The 19,260-nt window shown below is 38.0% G+C and overlaps 1 protein-coding gene and 1 long non-coding RNA gene across 4 annotated transcripts in view; one reads left to right on the top strand and one right to left on the bottom strand.

Moving 5' to 3' along the window:
- Positions 1 to 19,260, top strand: part of SLC12A1 (solute carrier family 12 member 1) — a 129,163-nt gene that overhangs the window by 28,305 nt on the left and 81,598 nt on the right. For all 3 annotated transcript variants that reach the window (XM_072623266.1, XM_072623265.1, XM_072623267.1), the window contains 5 exons: positions 1,530 to 1,640; positions 4,540 to 4,651; positions 7,921 to 8,048; positions 12,786 to 12,870; positions 15,628 to 15,779. In XM_072623266.1, the coding sequence (XP_072479367.1) occupies positions 1,530 to 1,640; positions 4,540 to 4,651; positions 7,921 to 8,048; positions 12,786 to 12,870; positions 15,628 to 15,779 (588 nt within the window). The remainder of the gene's footprint in view (positions 1 to 1,529; positions 1,641 to 4,539; positions 4,652 to 7,920; positions 8,049 to 12,785; positions 12,871 to 15,627; positions 15,780 to 19,260) is intronic.
- LOC140513522 (uncharacterized) overlaps positions 4,624 to 19,260 on the bottom strand; it is a 134,752-nt gene continuing 120,115 nt past the window's right edge. The window contains exons 2-4 of the long non-coding RNA XR_011970215.1: positions 10,163 to 10,336; positions 7,903 to 8,080; positions 4,624 to 4,832 (exon numbers count right to left, since the gene is read on the bottom strand). This is a non-coding gene — a long non-coding RNA (uncharacterized lncRNA). The remainder of the gene's footprint in view (positions 4,833 to 7,902; positions 8,081 to 10,162; positions 10,337 to 19,260) is intronic.

Raw genomic sequence — 19,260 nt, 5'->3', positions numbered from 1 at the left:
CAGGAGAGATATTGGTATTAAGGAGGAATGGAAAAGTCTTTAAAAAGGTGGGACTTGAAGGAAATCAGAGTCAAAAGTAGTATTGTTAGTGAAAAAATTTTGTGGACTGAAGACAGAACACTTTATGATACTTTAAAAATGTTACTGTGCAACTAACAAAGTTTTCTTTACAAAAAAAAGTCATATTTTGTTTCTTATGTACAAATGCATGATAAATTCTAGAATTTATTTCCTTTCATAGTGAATAGGGGATATGGGAAGGTTCGCTGAAAGCTAAGGGAGATGGGGAGGGGGGTGCCGACATAGATTGACAACTCCTCCCTGAATCAAAGCGACTTCTTCAGAAGTTTGTGGAGTCCTCCAAGTTAGATTCTCACCAGTCTGGCATGGTGAAAGAATAGGTTTCCTTTGAGTCAAGGGGATATACTAATTGATGTCCAAGTCTCCCAGTGGGTCCTTGAAGGCACAGGTTGCCTTATTTTTGTCCTCATATGTCCAACCTAGCAGAGTGCCCAACATATAGTGGCTAACACATTATAAGTAGGCAATAATAAATACTTGTTGAATTAAATTGAATTAAAATGGTGATAGGACCATAGATCCCTAGGCCTTCACCTTGGTATAAAGGCTGGAGAGCATTGTTCCTCTCTCCACCTACAAAACCTGTTCATTTTTCTCCTGGAATACAATCCCTCTTCCCTCAATGGTTGTTTTTTCATATTTAAATGTTTTCCTTGGGTTTTTGTTGCTCCTCCCTGCCCCAAAGTATTTTTATTTGTCCAAAGCATGGATTATTGGGTTTATTGGACCAAAGGATTATAGATCTGTCTAGAGGGGGGAGGGATGTCAGAGACAGTCTATTACACTTCCTCATTTTACAGATGAGGAAACTGAGGACCAGGAAAGTTAAGTGACTCTAATTCATTTGAGCAAAAGTACCTTTCTTTGAGAATCAAATGAATAGACAAGTGAAATATATATATATATACATATGTGTATACACACAAGTGTGTATATATTTCTAATGTATATGAATACTTACATGCATATATGTGCATATATTTATATGTGTGGATATGTAGATATCACAGTGTAGCATCTTTAATACAAACATTTTCAGATATATGACTTAGCAAGTCTGTAAGCAGGTACTTATTTTTACTCCTTACATTTTAATTTAGCCATTTGCTCCCTCTCAGGAGTTCAAAAAAACCTCCAACAAAGTGGCATTCTTCCCAAACTGAATTCCCCTTGTAAGGTGTTATGATAGCTTCCCCTCAGAAGTAAAGAGGATGAACTCCTAAGATTCCAGCTCCTAACCTTATGTCCCAAGGGCATATAATCACAGGAAACAAGAGCTGTAAGGTTCTTTTTTTTTAATTCCCTGAAATTGATCGATCCATCATTTTCTTTAATTTCACATAGTCTGCAGACAGAGATTCATAGTATCTCTGCTTCCCTTTAATTGTATTAATAACACCTATCTGCAAGAAACTGTGTTCACAATAGTACCTATTATTCTTTTCTAGGAGAGCAACTCAATGATGGTGGATAAAACCAATGACATCAGAATAATCGGTTCCATTACAGTGGTGATTCTTTTAGGTATTTCAGTGGCTGGAATGGAATGGGAAGCCAAGGTGAATTTTTCAAAATGATGTATCAATAACTGCCAGTCCACTTCTGAACAAATTACAGGGGAGAAGGAGGCCAGGAGAGAAGCACAGAGAACCATATGCTCAAAGAAAATTGCTTGGTTATTACTTGTCATGGCAACAAGGGCAATTTAAAACCAGGTGGAACATAAGACCCTCCAAAGTGCTGGGCTCAGGCAAAGTCAGGACACGATGTCTATGGGCTTCCGTGCCCTCTGTGTTTCCGAGGGGGCACTTCCAGCAGCATTTCCCACACAAGGTCCACCTCCTCCTTCCCGTCTCCAGCCCCCTACAGCCTGAGTTCAGTCTAGCTCCTTGTGCCTCTCACCATTCTCCTCCCCTTTCCTCCCCCCATTCCAGCTATTTTGGTTCTCTCATGTTTTACTTTCACACTCTGTCTTGTAATAAATAATTATTTGTGGATATGTCATCTCCGCTACTAAGCTGTTAGCTCTGTGAGGGTTGACAGTAGGTCATATTCTTCACTGAGATCCCCAAGTACCTTGCCCCACAGTCAAGGCTTAGTATGTTTGTTGAATGAATGAGTTATAACTGGTGCAGCCCATAAGGTTTGTCAAGGGAGATGAGAGGGTGTGTGGAGGACATCAGATAACCACCTCTCTCCTTCACACACAGCCCTGTGCCACAGTATGGGTGGTAACCATGGCAGACTGCATATATACTTTTCAGATGTATAATCTGGGGATGCCGCAGGTTCTGGGAGCATCTCAGAATTCCCGCACCTCCACCCTGACCTATAATTCCATTGGTACAGTAAGCTTCCAGTATGGAACCTCTCTCCATGAATACATGTGGGCAACTCTCCATAATTATAGTTGTAGAAAATTCTCAACTCCAAATTACAGAATTTCAGAGGAGGAATCGACCTCAGAGGTCAATTAGGCCAACCCATACACAAAAGGTCTAACCTCTGCTTGAAGACCTCCATGGAGAGGGAACCTAAAACCTCTCTAGGCAGGAAATTCTACTTTGGGACAGTTTTTGAGGTTGGGAAGTTTCCTAACCTCCGACTCCAATTTGTTTCTTTGAGACTTCCACCCATTGTTCCTGGTTTTATCCTCTGGAGCCAAATAGAGCTCATCTAAACCCCCTCCCTCTTCCATGTGACAATGCATCATATACTGAAGACAGCTCTTACTTTTCCCCTTGATTCTTCTTTTCTCTAGGCTAAAATGTTCAATTCCTTCAAGAGATTCTCAAATGTCAGGCACCTAAGGACCTTCATTATTTTCATCGCTTTCCTTGAAACACTCTTAAACATCCCTCTTAAACCTGGCACCAAGAATCGAACACAATTTTTTAGATGAGGTCTGAAAAATGCATAGTACAGTGGGACTATTGCCTTCCTATTTCTGGAAACTCTTTAAGTAGCTCAAAATCGAGTTAGCCTTTTTGGCTGCCATATCGTACTGACTCACACTGAACTTGGAAGCCACTAAAGCCCCCAAATTATTTCCAAAGTAACTGCTGTCTAACTATGCCTCCCTTCTCCTATTTCTATAAAGTTGATTTTCCTGTACCCAGCTGCAAAATTTTACATTTATCCCTGATGAATTCCTTTAAAGAAATTAAGCCCAGTGTTTTAACCTGTCAAGATTCTTTTGAATGATATGTCTTCTAATGTGTTGGCTATCCCTCCACACTTTGCGGCATTTATAAATTTGATGAATATACCATCTATGACTTTGTTCAAGTCATTGTTAAAATTTTCAACTGCACAGAGCCAAGCACGGATCTCTGGATACTCCACCAGTAACCTGCCAAGTCAACACTGAATAATTAATAACTTCTCCTTGAATTCAGTCATCCAACAATTTCTGTATCCATCAGATTATATTATCATCTAACTTCTATCTCTCTACCTTCTGCATGAGAATATTATGAGATCCTTTATCAAAAGCTTTGGTAAAATCTAGTTAAATTATGTTTATAACATTCTCCTCCTCTAGTAATTTAGTAATCCTGTCAAAAACATAAGCAAGGTTGTTCTGGCACAGCCTACACTGGGTGATGTCATGATGGCTCTTTGTAAGCTGCATTTCTGACTAATATTAACGATGACAATAATAGCTATGGCTGTTATTTAAATAGTACTTTTAAAGGTTGAAATTTTGATCACAAAGGTCCTGCTTTAAAGAAAAAACACTCCAGTAGCTCCGAATTGCCTCCAAAGTCAAGTACAAGCTTGTTTTCCTTACATTCAAGGTCCTCTGTAAACTGACCATCCTATCTGTCTAGTGTTACATTAGTTCACCTCCATAAATTCCAGTGAAATGGTTCTACCTTTTATCCCTTTCATGTGTGATTTACCCTCTCCCTTCTGCTTTTGCTCACATGATTCCATATATCTGGAATGCTATCCCTCACCCCCTTTACCTATTACATTCCTAATTTTCCTTGAAGCCTGATTCAAATGTCACATCCTTCTTGAAGTGTCCCTTGAATCCTGCTTGAAGGTAATAACTTTTCCCTTCAATCTTCATAAAAAATTTAATTACCTCTGTAATGCACCTATCACTCGGTTTTGTCTATTACAATTTTCTATGTTTACTTCTTATCACCCTGTTAGATGCTAAGCTTCATGAGGGAAAGAGATTTTGTATTATGTGAACCTTATATTGCACCGAGTATAATGCTCTGCACACACTTTTTCATGTTTGTTGAATGAATGAATTCTGGTGTGTATATTTTAAAAGTTGACACATTACTTTGTAGTCCCACATCTTAGTCTTTGCACAAGAGAGGGTAAGAACAAACCCCGTTACTTTCGAAACCAGATAGAACAAAGTCAAATTTATCCTCCTCCTGATCACCCAAAAGTCACCCTTAAATGCATTGGTCTAACTGGAATTTCTCTTTCCAGGCTCAAGTGATACTTCTGGTTATCCTTCTCATTGCAATAGCAAATTTCTTCATCGGAACTGTAATTCCATCCAACCATGAAAAGAGATCAAGGGGCTTCTTTAATTACCAAGGTGAGTGCTGCTAAGACTTTCTGACTATGAGGAGCCCTCATCACCCTATTTGGGGAACTGAGAACAAACATGAAAGGAAGTCAAGTGCAGTAAGTAGACTGCAACTACCTACCTTGAAACTGCAGTATAATGCGAGCATCTAGGTTTCTTTCTTCTGAAAAAAGCTCCAAAACATTTCACACTAGAATAGCGAGCATTTGGATAGAGTTTTAAGGTTTGCCAAGCACTTTACAAATACTTTCTAATTTGGCTCTCACAACAACGCTGAGAGGTAGGTGCTATTATTATTCCCATTTTACAGGTGAGGAAACTGAGACATACAGGGGTAAGTGACCTGCTCAGGGTCACACAGCTAGTAAGTGTTTGAAGTTGGATTTGTATTCCTGATTTCATCATTCTACGCACTGTGCCACCTAGCTACTACAATTTATTACACTGTTCTCTAGGGTCTTGAAACTCTATTAAGGCATTTACTAGGTTTCAAAGCATAAAGGAATCACAAAAATCTCTAAGTTGGAGGAACCATCTAGAAGTCATCTTAGTTCAACTTCCCATCACATGTAGAAATCTTTTTAACATCTCTGACAGGTTATGTTCCAGGTTTTCTTGAAAAGCAATGTGTGACAGTTCACTGCAGTCACAGGAGCTTGCTGCAGTATCAGCACCAGTCATGAAGTTCACCCTTTCTTTCTTAACTTCCAAGTGTCTTTCACCTACTCCAAACTACCACATATCCATCCAGTCTTTCCCACCTGCCAATTCTTGCTTACTGCGGGATCTCTGTACTTGCTGAGTATGAACTGTGGACTGGAGGAAGGAGCATGGGTTTTGGGATTATAATCCTGGTTCTTCTACTTGCTACCTAGGGAAACCTGGGCAAGTCTTCCTGACTCTGTGAAAATTTCATCATCTGTCATAAGGGCATTGGACTAGACAATCTCTAAGATTCTCTCCAACCTAGGATCTCTGTTGCTGTGATCCTGGGACTTCTGTTTTCTCATTTTGTTGTCATTTCTTCTTCCCTTTTTTTCCTACTGCATTTCCCATTCTCCCCCCGCCCCACCTCATTTACAGTGTGTATGTGCATAGGTGTATGTGTGTGTGCACTATGCCTATGGGTATATGTGTGTGTGCATGTCGCAAGAAAAGAGTACTGGACCTGGAGTCAGGAGACTGGATACCTTCCCTACCTCCCTCAAAGGAGTGTTGTTAGGATCAAATGAAAGGGCAAATCTGCTAGAAATATGAGTTGTTATATTCTGTTTTCATACTCGCGCCCTTTTTATTTCTTGCACATAAAATTTTCTTTCCTTATGCTTGGTTATTCTTTGTGCCTTCAGGAATTATCCCTGATTTCTTTTCCTTTCCATTTTTATTTCTTTTTACTTTTTCTATTTACTTTTTATTTTTACTTTCTATTTTTCAACTTTTCTTTCTTCCCTTTTCTCCTCTACCATGCTCTATTTCCTTTTATTTTAATAATGAACTAAACTCCATTCATTTTTAGGAAAATTTGTGTGCATATATATACATACTAGAGATCATAATAATGGAAACTTTCAAATAATTTTTCTTGCAAAAATTCTATGAAGTTCCAGTATTACTATACCTATTTTGTGGATGAGGAAACCAAGGTGCAGAAAGGATAAATGACTTGCCCAGTGGACAAAATTAGCTGAGACTCAAGCTCAACTGTTCTGACTCTAAAATTATTTCTGTTTTCCACCCCACAATGGGAGGTTCTTATATTCTTGTTCACTCTAGGGCAGAATACAGTGTAAGAAGTTTAAGGATCTTGAATCTTACCCAATGAGAGATTAGTCATTGAAGTAACAAGAAGATCTCATTATAAGATCGTCTTTGGCTCTAAGATAGTCTCAGGTCATAGACCTCAAGGATATCACTGGAGTGAGGTTTCAGCACATTTGCACATATGTGTGTTAGGTACATCTATGCGTATACATGAAGAGGACTAGTGTAACTTAGTGGTTAGAGAGCTGGGCCTTCTTAGGAAAAACCAAGTTCAAAGTCTGCCTCTGACACGTTCAGGAGATTTGACATTAGGCAAGTAATTTAAATTCTAAGTACCTCAGGCAACTCTCAGATATTATAAATGGCAGTGCAGGTGCCATTTATTTCATTTCATTTTAACTAATTTATTGAATTATTTTAATTACATTTAAATAATTGGAGAAATATAAATTGTTCATGGGTAGGCAGGGCCAATATAATAAAAATGGCAATTTTACCTAAAGTAATTTATAAATCAATGCCATCCCAATTAAACTATCAAAAATTATTTTACTGTATTAGAAAAAGCAATAGCAAAATTCATTTGAAAGAACAAAAATGAATATTAAAGGAGCTAATGAAAAAAATGTAAAGGAAGGAGCTTTAGCAGTACCAGATCTTAAACTATAATATAAGGCAGTAATTATCAAAACTGTCTGGTACTGGCTAAGAAATAGAAAGGTAGATCAGAATGGATACACAATTTTCAGCAACAAACAAATATAGTGATCTTGTATTTGACAAATGTAAAGACTTAAATTTATGGAATAAGAATTCATTATTTGGTAAAAATTGTTGGGAAAACTGGAAAACAAATGTGCATTAGAAGAATTATTTTTCTCCTTAGGGTTTCCCTATACCTACATCATGAATCCATGGGTACCGTATTAAAACACGTAGACACACACAGAGAAGTAAATGCACAGATAGCGTATATATTAAATATTTACTATGTCCTAGTAAATGTTCTATCCGTTCCTAAGAGGCAGCATCTCATGGCTGAAAGAGCTGCAAATTCAGTCAGGTGTCCTGGATCCAAATCCTGTCTCTTTTAGTTACTATCTATCTCACCTTAGGAAAGTCATGGCACCTCTGTGGTCCACATTCTCCTTATATGAAAAAGAGAGGCTTGGACTGTATCATTCCTAGGGATTCTTTCAGCTCTAAATTGCCTGATCTTTCTATTCTTCAGGGACAAAGTTAGGAAGTTTTAACCTTGGTGAGATCTGGTATTGCTGAGGTGTCAGAGGGGAAAGGGAAATTTTCTGAGGATGTAAACTAAACAGTGTGAAATGCTAAGTTATGGTCTCATGAAAAATATGATGTTCAATAGGAAATTGACCAAGTGCATCAAGCTTATCCTATTTTGGATCTAGGAAGTATATTAATTCAGGCTTGTAGAAAACAATAGGCTTTTAAAATTCCCTAATCTATGAAAAGTATTCAAGTGATAAACTTACCTGTCATCTCTGTCGCAGCATCCATCTTTGCTGAAAACTTTGGACCAAGCTTCACAGAAGGAGAAGGCTTTTTCTCTGTCTTTGCCATATTTTTCCCAGCAGCTACTGGCATTCTTGCTGGAGCTAATATCTCTGGAGATTTGGAGGTAGGCTACCTTCTCTGTTCTGTAGTCCTGGGCTTGTGGGAGTAAGTTCGCAGGTATTTAATAATGAGAACACTATATTCCACTTCAAGATAGAAATGATTGTGCAAAGTCATCTGGTTATTTTTAAATGATCTGAGGTTCAATTGCTAATTTTCTATGCTAGTTCTAACTCCCAGAATGACAAACCCTTTAGTCCTCTAGTGGGAAAGCTAAGGCATACTGCAATTTTAAGGAACCTTCATTAATTCATTTTTAAAGTGAAAAGAAATTTGTTAAATTTTGTTTCAATAGTGTTTTAAAAACTTATGCAATAATTACCAGCAAAGAAAAGAAAAAAGTCTTCTATTTGTACATATCGTTTTGGTATACTTATAAAACCCCAGAGAATCAGCAAAAAATCTAAGTGAAAAACTAATAGTTACAACAAGAACACAAAATGAATCCATTAAATTTTCATTGTTTCTATACAGTGCTAACAAAAACCAGGAAGAAACAATAAGGAAAGAAATTCTATTCAAAATAATCATGAAATGTGCAAAATATCTGAAAGGTATCATACCAACACATATAAGTCAGATTATAAAAGTTCCTTCATCTGTAAATGGTAAACTTAAATAACTGGAGAAAGATTTGCTGTGGATGGCAAGGCAAATGTCAAATGAAAATGTTAATACTACATAAATTAATATGGAGAAGTAGAAGTGAAGGGGCCTAATATGGTCATCTTTCAAATTATATTTGATGCTGATTATAACACAGACTAGATACAGACCAGATAAGGAAGAAACAAAAAATAAAAAATAGTATCCCAGTGTTTGGGAAATGCAAGAACACGCATTACTGGGAGAAGGAATCCCTTTTTGACAAGAACTGCTAGAAGAACCGGAAAACGCTGTGGCAGAAATTCAGTTTAGACCAACCATTTACACTATATTCCAAAGTAAGCTCAAAGTGAATATGCAGCATGAATATAAAAAGTAATGCCATAAAAATATTAGAAAGGAATGAGAACATTTACCTTACATGCCTATGGTTAAGGGAAGAATTCTTAACTAGTAAAGGATGAGAGAGATTATAATGATAAGTATATAATCTTTAGTACATAAATTTGAACATGTTTGCACAAATATAATTAGTGGAGGTAGAACTAGAAGGGAAAAAGAATGAAGAAATAATGTGATAAAAACCTGATATGCAAAATATAAAGAGATTTTAAGGAAATACATAACACCAAGAGACATTTCCCAGCATTTAAGTGGCCAAAAGGAATAAGAATTGCAAATTTAAAATGACTTTCTGTAACCATACCCCAAATCACTAGTAGAAAGAGAAATTCAGATTAAGACAACTTCAAGGTTTCACTTCACACCATGCGAGTTGGCAAATATGGCAAAATATGATGGAAACAATAAATGCTGGAGAAATGTGGAAAGATGGGCAGAGTGGTACACTACTGATGAGGATATAAGAGTCCAACAGTTCTGAACATCAATTTGTAGTTATGCAATGAAAATCATTAAACTGTCTATATTCTTTGGCGCAGTGATCCCATACCAAGGGCATAAGAAACCAAAATAGAAACAACCCAGTAGATACCAGAATATTCATAATCGTACTCTTTGGGCTGGCAAAGAACTCAACAAAGGAGAGGCCCATCATTTGTGGAATTGCTGAAAAAACGATGATGTATGAATTTAATGGAATATTAATATGCGGTAAAAAATAACAAATACAAGGAATGAGAAAAACATGGGAAGAGTTAAATGAAGTGATGGAGAGTGAAATAAGCAGAACAGAGAGGATAACATACAAGATGTAAATGAAAATGTCATTGAACTTTGAGTACTTACAGAAGCAATTATAATTGAAAGACATATAATGAAATATTCCTCTCCATTCATGGTATTATATACAGGTGGTGGACTACTAGGGAAGAATATTATATACATTGTCTGATATGTTCATTTCTATTGGTGGTTTTGCTTAACTGTTTTTGTTACAAAAGAGGATTTAATTGGGAGTGAGAAGTTGGGGAGCGTTCAAATGATGGTAATTGCAGAGGGAAAAAGAATCAATAAAACATATCTTTTAAAAAAGCTTAAGCTTATATTTACCTTTCCCTTCAACATTCTTTCTTGCAATGATTCCTTCCAGATTTTAATTTTGAGGAAATGAAGTTTTTTTTTTCAGTGAAGGTCTTCAACGTTGTCACTATGCCCTCAGGATGTAGAATAGGGCTCCTTTACCTTTTGTGTCATGGATCCCTATGGTCTGAAGCTTATGAGTTCCTTGGGAATAAAGTTTTTAAATGCATAAAATAAAATGTGGTATTACAAAGGAAATCATTTCTATTAAAATAGAGTGGTCAAACTTAAAAAAAAAAACCTCAAGATTTTTATTTGTTTAAAAAACTCTGATCTTGAGGCTGCCAACAATGTGCCATAGGCCAGTGATCTTTTGTCTGAATGTATCCCCAATGCCTGGTACAGTGCCCAGCAGATGGCAACCAGTGTCTAAATAATGCTTGTTGATTGAATGCAGTGGCAGAACGATCCCATAAGACAAATTTGAATTCAGCAAAGAGCAAATATTAGTGATAGCAACGGTAGCAATAATTATATTTACGTAGCTCTTTATGGTTTTCAAAGGCCTGTCATTTACACTAATTCAGCTGTTCCCCTTAATGAATACTGTGGAGTAGCCTTCATTATCTTCAGGACCAGGAGAGACACACCATGAAGACACAGGCAGAAAGAAGAAACTAAACTGTGGTTTTGTGGCAAATGTGGCCTTCACTGGGAAATCAAACAAATTCAAATTAATAAAGATGAGGAAAATTGGGGTCTGAGAAGTTAAGTGGTCTGCTGAAGGTCAGACAGCTAAGAAGAAACTGAGCTAGAATCTAAACTCAGGTTGTCTAATTCCAAGTCCAGTGCGCTGTCCATGGTCAAGGTACTGTTCATGACTGTGGTTTTTTAGACAGTAAAAGAAATATGAAATAATAGGGGGGTCAACACTGGAAAAGACTGATAAGTGGGCTCCTGTTTATAGCCATTATACCTGTAAAACTCCCTTGAAGCAGATAACTAGGGTCAGAATGGGAATATTCTGTGCTACACAAATTAAAAGACTATACATTCCCTTTATTTCAATTCCATTCAAGGAATATTTATTAGATGCTCATTATAGGCAAGGCACTATACTAGACATCCAAATCAAAGCCCCTTCCCCCACCCTTGTCATCAAGGAGCTTATACTTTTCAAGAGAATACAAAATATAAGGAAACAAGAGAAATAGTGAATAATTTGAAGAGAAAGAGAATACTGAGAGAAATGAGGAAAGACCTCCTGGATAGGAGGTGTGATGAGTTATGAAGGAAGCTGAGGATTTTGAAAGGCATTTTAGTCACATCAGAAAGCCTGTAAAAATGCATTGAGGCAGCAGATGGAGGTTGAGTTCTATAGTAAATAGGGCCATTTGGCTAAAAGACTGTTGTTTAGTCATTGTCAGTCATATCCAACTCTTCATGGCCCCATTTGGGGTTTTCTTGGTAAAGGCACTGGAGTGGTTTGCCATTTCCTTCTCTAGATCATTTTACAGATAAGGAAACTGAGGCAAACATCATGCCCAGGGTCATATAGCTAGTAAGTGCCTGAGGCTGGATTTAAACTCTGGAAAATAAGTATTCCTGACTTGAGGCCTGTCACTCGATCCACTGTGTTACCCAACTGCCCTTGGCTAGAATATAGAGTAGATTAAATAAGTCAGGAGAAGTAACTGGAGTCAGATTGTAAAGGGCTTTAAATGGATGAAGGATTTGATTTTGCCCTAGTGGCAAAAGCAAACCACTGGAAATTTTTAAGCCAGAGAGTGACATGGTCAGAAAATTATTTTGATCCCCTAAGAGTATGTACTCTATCAGGGGAGACAACATGTATCTGTATAAGTACATTCAAAAATGCAAAAAAAAATAAAATAAAATGTGATTTTTAAGGGACAAGCATTGGCAGCTGGCTAGAAGAGGGAGAAGAAAATCAGGAAAAGCTTTATGAAGGAATGTACATAGAGTTTAGCACTTAGAAACTCTGAAAGCAAAGCAGGACTCTTATTGTACTGTTATTGTAAGTCATCTTTAAAATGAAAGAAACTTCACAGTGACATGTGGCTACTAAGAACTAGCTGAATACTGATCACAAATGAGTTTGATCTCATGTTCCAGGCAAAAGTAGGGTCAGCCAAAGATTGCAATGACCCTGGCTCTGTAAAAAGTACATGCTGTTATACGCAGGCTCATCCAAATTTTCCAGGGAAGTGCCCAGTGTCTTAGAGCAATGCCAACATGATTTTTATACCAGCTTAGTTCTGCCCTTTTGCCACATGTATTATGTAAGACACAGCTTCTTCTCCCAGTGTGGTGAGACTTCTGCCTTTTCCCACACAAACTGAACCAGCCTAGCTGTTTTTTTTTTCCAAACCTCATCATCATTTTGTATCTTAGAACTATGATGTTAAATAAAATCCTTTAACATATAAAAAAAATGTTGGCACTTGAGTAGAAAATGAAAACATCTCCCATCCTCAGAGCTTGCTACTTTCATCAGCTGGTTGATTTTCTGGAATCAAGATACAGGTGGAGGCTTTGTGCAGATTTGCAAAGACAGAATAAACTCCAGATGATCTCATTTTCCCACTTCATACCCTCTCCTTTCATCCTCCTACCTTTTCTCCTCTTCAAGGACCCACAAGATGCCATCCCCAGAGGAACGATGCTGGCTATTCTGATCACCACCATTGCCTACATAGGGGTTGCTATTTGTGTAGGTAAGTGACAGCAATGAGAGCTAAAATCCCTGTGGTGCTTTGAGGTTTCACAAAGTGTTATACACACATTATCCTGAGTGCTCTCCACAACAGCCTGCTAAACTAAATGTTATGATTTTCTCCATTTTTACAATTGGGGAAAATAAAACTTCTAGAGATTAAAGGAACCTAAGTCCCTCCTTGGTGATGCAGCATCAGAAGTCAGACTCAAGACTTCCTGCCTCCAAGTCCAATGCTGTCTCCATTATACCAGCTTACATGCCAACCCTCAGATTATTCTGAATGCCTTTTTGAGTCTCCTACACTTTCTGTCATGCTTGGGCTGCAGAGGATAAAGCTCTCAAAATTTGCAAATTATTGAAAGCCACTGAGTTTTTAAATTGTGAAACATCTTACTCCCCTTATTATCATCCTGGCACCTTGGTATTTTGATTATTATTGTCATCGTCGGAGAGAAACAGACAGATAGCTAGGCAGCTAATAAATAGGCAGGCAGAAAGAAGGATGGCTATAGAGACATTTTAGTAATATTTCATATTATTATCTGTATATTAAATATTGCTTCTGAGCTGCTAAGTGACTGCAAGAGCTGTCAAAGCCCTTTAAATTCAACAAGCTGGGGCAAAGAACCCATGATCCCACCCTAAGGATGTCTGCTTGCAGCTTTCCTAAATAACTGTTTTAGGGATGGGGAGATTTGCTGAATATTTAGATGTCTTCAAGCAGCCTGATGAGGCCTTAGGTCTGAAGTTAGGAGTTCCACACTAGCTGTGTGACCTTGGGCAATTCGCTTAACCTCAGTTTTTTTTTAGTTTCCTCCACTATAAAATGGGGATAATAATGACACCTAGTTCACATCATAGTAGGTACCAATTAAATGCTTTTTCCTGTTCCCTTTACCCTTCCAGAAAACACTGTTTTGGTGATTTGGGAGTTTCTAGGACTTTTTCTTCTTTTTAAAAATAACACTGAAGCAAAAAGATGTTTGAATGTTAATCCTCTTACAAGACCTACAAACCATCATCTGGCCTTTAACTGAAGGCATTTGGGTTCGGTGCGTGGGGCTCCTGAGGTCGCCCATTCCACTTTGGTAGAACTACAAGTATTCTTCATATCAAGCCTAAATCTACTTGTCTCAAATTTCCATCATTTGCTCCTAGTTCCACTCTTTGGAGTCAAAACCAGTATGCCTAGTCACCCTTCCACATGGCAGCCTTTAGATATTTGAAGAAAGACACCATATTCCCCACTAACTCTTCACCAGGCTAAACATCTCCAATTCCTTCAATGGATCCTTCAGTGGCCTGGCTTTAAAATCCTCCACCATCTGGATGTTTTCTAGCTTATCTTGTGTCATTAGAAATGGCTCCAGCACCAGCCCGACTACCCTAAATGCCACATTTTCCCATGGGCCTCTGGGGTAATATATATTCCTTGCATTTTTTTCTCATGGGGGAGAAAAAGCGATGTAGAGCAGTGGTGGACTACTCCTGGAAAATGCTTAATAATCTAGAGCCATGAGAATTTTTCTGGACTGCTTTGCTAAAATTTCCTGCTTTCAGAGCACCAAAGAATCTTAGAAATGTATCCCATTCTTCCCATTTTACAGGAAACCAAGGCTCAGTGAGGTTAAATGAAATATCTCAGGTGACATGGGCTGTAAATGGAAGAGCAAGGATTTGAACTCAGCACCTCTGACTCTGAATCCAATGCTCTTTCCTAGTGTACCCAGACTACCCACACTACTTCAGCTGAAGTAGTTCCTAACATGTAGAAGGGTTCAGCAATGGAACGAACGCCATTTCAGCCATGCTGCTACTTAAGAACAGTGACATTATCATGTTTTGATCATTCTTAATCAAACAACAAACCAGTTCCAATAAAACCCTCCATTTGGTTGCCTTCTCTTCTCCAAATCTCCCCTAACCCTAAGGACTTGATATTCTTTATCTAAGAATGAGAGGTCCCTACTGGGTCAAAGAACTGAATGAGTATCTGTCTGATGGTCATTTCCTATAAATGAGAAATCCAAGATGCCCAGTGAATAAGGAAGGTGAGAAAGGGAAGGGGGGAGAACTTCTCTGATGTTTATTTTCAAGAGCTCCTTTCTTTAAAAGACTTCAAAGAATTTTATAGCGATTCTTTACTATGGGGAAGGAGAGGCAAAAAAAAAAGAAGGGTAAGACACAGTCTTAGCCCTGCCAGGAGCAGAAAATCTAGTTGAAGAAATAAGAAATAGATACATTAAAATTAAACTAATGATGCGATATAGTACAAGATATAATATGGACCAAATGAGTAGAGTTCATGAATAACTTATTCTGTAACAAGCACCATGCAAAGGATCAGAAAAACAAATACACAAGTTCATTAGTCTCTGCCCCCACACAATATACAATCTAAGGGGAAAGACAATATACATGGTGGCGTGGAGGCCAGGGAAGGGATTTGGGGTCAAACTCATAGGGCAGCCAATTGGCACATTCTTTCCAGAGTCAATGGTGATATGTTCTAGGGATTTAGAGCAAGGAGAAGGGAGTGTTGGGTGGGAATTTTCAGGAAGGTTGCATAGAAGATATAAGATCTGAACAGGCCTGGTCATATCCTAAAAGTAGAAAAGTATGCCACTTCAGGGAATTCCAAATGGATAGGATGCTTATTTTTTAATTAATTATTTTAATGTTTTATTTATGTTTTTTTTAGGATTATAGGATGCTTATTTTTTAAAATTAATTATGTTCCCTTTCCTTTCCACAGGGGCCTGTGTTGTCCGGGATGCCACTGGAAATGTGAATGACACGATCATCTCTGGGATGAACTGCAACGGCTCAGCAGCCTGTGGTCTGGGCTATGATTTTTCCAGATGTTTAAACCAAAAGTGTTCATACGGGCTGATGAACAACTTCCAGGTTTGGATTTCTATTTTAAAACTTTTGTTGTCCTTGGTTGACTGGATTTGAGTTGCCTTAATTCAATTGGTTGCTAAGATTTGTATTCAGAAACAGCTCTTCTATGATCAAGTTTGCCTAAAAGATCTGTTCTTATCAACTCTCGGTTCTTATCAACTCTGGCCAGTCCTAGAGTTATAAAGAATCTCTGGGTAGGCAAGTTATTTTGGATAACAGGAATTCAAACTGGAAGAGATCTTAGAGAACATCTAATCCAAGACTTTTATTTTTTGAATGAGGAATGTCTCAGAATAAGTAGAATTCTGTGTCAGGATTTTTACTCAACTCTTCTGACTCCAAACTTAGTATCTGGAGCAGCCTTCCATCTTCAGCTCCAGTTTAGCCCAGGGAATCTAGCCTCTGCTGGAGAAGACTGGGACCCCAACAGGACCACTATGACTCACCCAAAGCTTCAAGGTCAAGAACTCAGACGCAGTTGAGCGTATGCCCTCCAACCCACCAATGGCCATATGCCCACTCCTGGGGTTGCCTTGGAAGTTCTAAGTTGGAATAGGGAGAAGCAGACCTAGAATCTGGGGAAGTGCAGACTACACAGACCCCACAGAATAGTTGAGTCACATTTACTAAGGGAAGTGGAACTTGATAAATTCCTTACAAGCTAAGGGGAAGGGGGAGGGAATGCAGGTAGTTTTATGTGTAGCCTTTCTTTGTAAAAAAAATTTTATCTTTTTATTTTAGACTTAAATATACAATAGAGAAAAGAAAAAGAAACCTATTATAAACTTAAATACTGAAACTTAAATGCAAAATAAGAAAGGAAAAAAAAGCACGTCATGTGCACTGTAGAACGTAAGAGAGGATTCACAATATATAGCAATAAATTTCCATTTCAAGAAAACCTATATAATAAATACCACAGGTTGTGTTGAGAGCTTACTGTCTTTTCTTCGCTTCCTTGTAAGTTTTCTTTTGTTTTCTGCTGTGTACTTTTTACTTTGTTTCCCCTGCCCCACCCCTGCCCCAGGCTACAATTATGTGTATCCTTCTAATAGACTTGATACCACTAGAACATAGTAGGTTGGCTGTTTCTCCATGTTATTGTGCTAAGATAGTACACAACGCAGAGAGATTTAGTGCATACCAAAGAAAAAAGTGGGTTCAATCTTCACATGTTTTATCTAACACTTTCATGCAAATTCACAGACATTATTATTTTAAAAAGTGCTTTACCCAATGTCACCAAGTATTTAAGACTTGAAATTATTTACTAAATGCCTCCTTATAAAATCTACTATATGCAGTACAGAGCACAAAGCAAAAAATGATAAAGTCAGTACCTTGAGGAGTTTATAGTCTAAGATATCCCATAATAAGTGAAATTAAGGATGCACAAAGATTAATCAAATATATAAATTAAATTGTTTGCATCCAAGCAAAATAATGGGACAGATCACCCCACCCCCACTACCTCTCTTCCTTTTTCTTTTTTTAGTGGAGTGGAGGAGAACAGTCAAGTTCTATGATTTGTTTCATTGATATAGGAGACTCTCAGCGTGGAAACTCTCTCCACCAGTGCCACAACTTAGAATTATAGATTTCAAGCTGCAAAGGACCTCAGTGGTCGACCAATTCAGTTCGCTAATTGAAAGATTTAAAAATGATGCTCAGGGAAACTAAGTGACGTTACTAAGAGTCAGGGGAAGGATTTGAATCTGATTTAAACTCCACGCTCTGTCCAATGTACCTGCTAACTTTTGATCTTAGAGAATTCCTGGAGGCACTGAGTGTTACTTTCCCAGTGGTCACAAAGCTAGTATATCTCTGGTGGGCCTTGAACCCAGGTCTTTGTTACTCCAAATCTGCTTCTCTACTATCTGCTAAGCCACTATTGCCTCTCTTCTAACTAATCAAAGAAGGCTTTGGGGATTGAGGGGGAAAGGCACAATGTTTTAAGGAGTGGAAAACATTCTGGAGATCTGCTATAGCTTTGGAAAAGCCTGTGAGATGACAGAGGAATTAACTAGAATAGGAAGGATTGTCTGAGAATCATCATGGACACAGGCAAAAATGGGTAGAAACATGAATAATTGTCCCAAGTGGCTGGCTAATTAGAACACAGAAATCTTGCAGCAAACTAACTATAGTTTAGCCAAATATTGATTGTCCCAACTTGGGATACCTTGTCCCACATTCATTTCTGATTTTAGCCTAGGGTCTCCATCTACCTTCTCTTTCCTACCTTTAAGTCATTTCTCTGTCTTTGTCAGTAACCTGAATATATTTACTAGTCATTGGATAAAGTTTGGATTCACTTCTGGTTCTAATTAGGTCTATAATAGGGTCCTGTCCACATGACCATTAAGGACTTCATCACAAAGTCCTAAAGCCTCCCCTTCTTTTCCTTTTCCCAACCTGAAATAGGTCTCCTGACCTACTTCACACCAAACTGGTTTTCCCAGTGGTATCTTCAGTCATCCAAGATAACAGGTGCACTTTTCTGATATGGTGTTGTATGGAATTTTTTATTCTTTTGGATTGATTGTACAATATTTATTCCAGCTGTTGTTTTTAGCCTGGTCTCCCTATCTCAACCAGGCTGGAAGTACAGTGGTCACCCATGCACCCAATTCCAATATTGATTGGCATGGGAGTTTTAACCTGCTCCGTTTTTTTATCTGAGTTAATTCAGAGGGATTCAACCATGATACCAATCAGCTCTTCCCCTACTGCAGCTCAGAACTCCTGAACACAAGCAATCCACTATCTCAGCTTTTCCCTTAGAAGGGATTACAGATATCCATCACCATGTCTGGTCTATTTATTCATCTTTGGACCATAGACCCCTTTCTTTCTCTTAGATTGTCATTATACCTCACTTGGTTCCTGAGACATTCATATTTCTGTAGAACCTACTGATCTAAATGTAGACATTTTTCTTTTCTTAAATCCATTCAAGTCAATATTTAGGTTTTTCCTAACCCTAGGTCAGGAAAGGGCCAAATGTTCATTGAAGAATAGTAGATAGGCTAGATCTGTTATCCTGAATGACTGAAAGTACCTTCAACTGGAAAAACCACCTTGACCGGAGATTGGACAAGGGACACAAGGTTGCAAATGAGGAAATAAAGGGAGGTTTAAGAGATTTTTTGTTAGAGTCATTAATGGTCATGTAGATGGGACCCTAATATAAAACTATGAAGAACCAGAAATGAAGAAGCCAGGCTTCATGCAATGGCTGGTGAATATAGTCTGGCTACTAACACTGACAAACAAATGAGTCAAAGGAAAGAACCTCTCAGGTAGGATTGAAGATAGAGGGAGACCCTAGGTCAAGATCAAAAACAGATATGGAGCAAGGCATTCTATGGAAGTTGTGCCAGTTAATGTAAGTCTGGATTATGGTGATTTTAGTGCAAGACTTTTCAGGAACTCATTTCTTTGCTATTTACCTTCAATTATTCAATAAAATCATTTTGGAAGG

Source organism: Notamacropus eugenii, chromosome 7, assembly GCF_028372415.1.
Source record: "Notamacropus eugenii isolate mMacEug1 chromosome 7, mMacEug1.pri_v2, whole genome shotgun sequence".
Taxonomy (NCBI): Eukaryota; Metazoa; Chordata; class Mammalia; order Diprotodontia; family Macropodidae; genus Notamacropus; species Notamacropus eugenii.
Note: the sequence above shows the minus strand (reverse complement) of the source record. Positions and strands in the feature narration are given on the sequence as shown.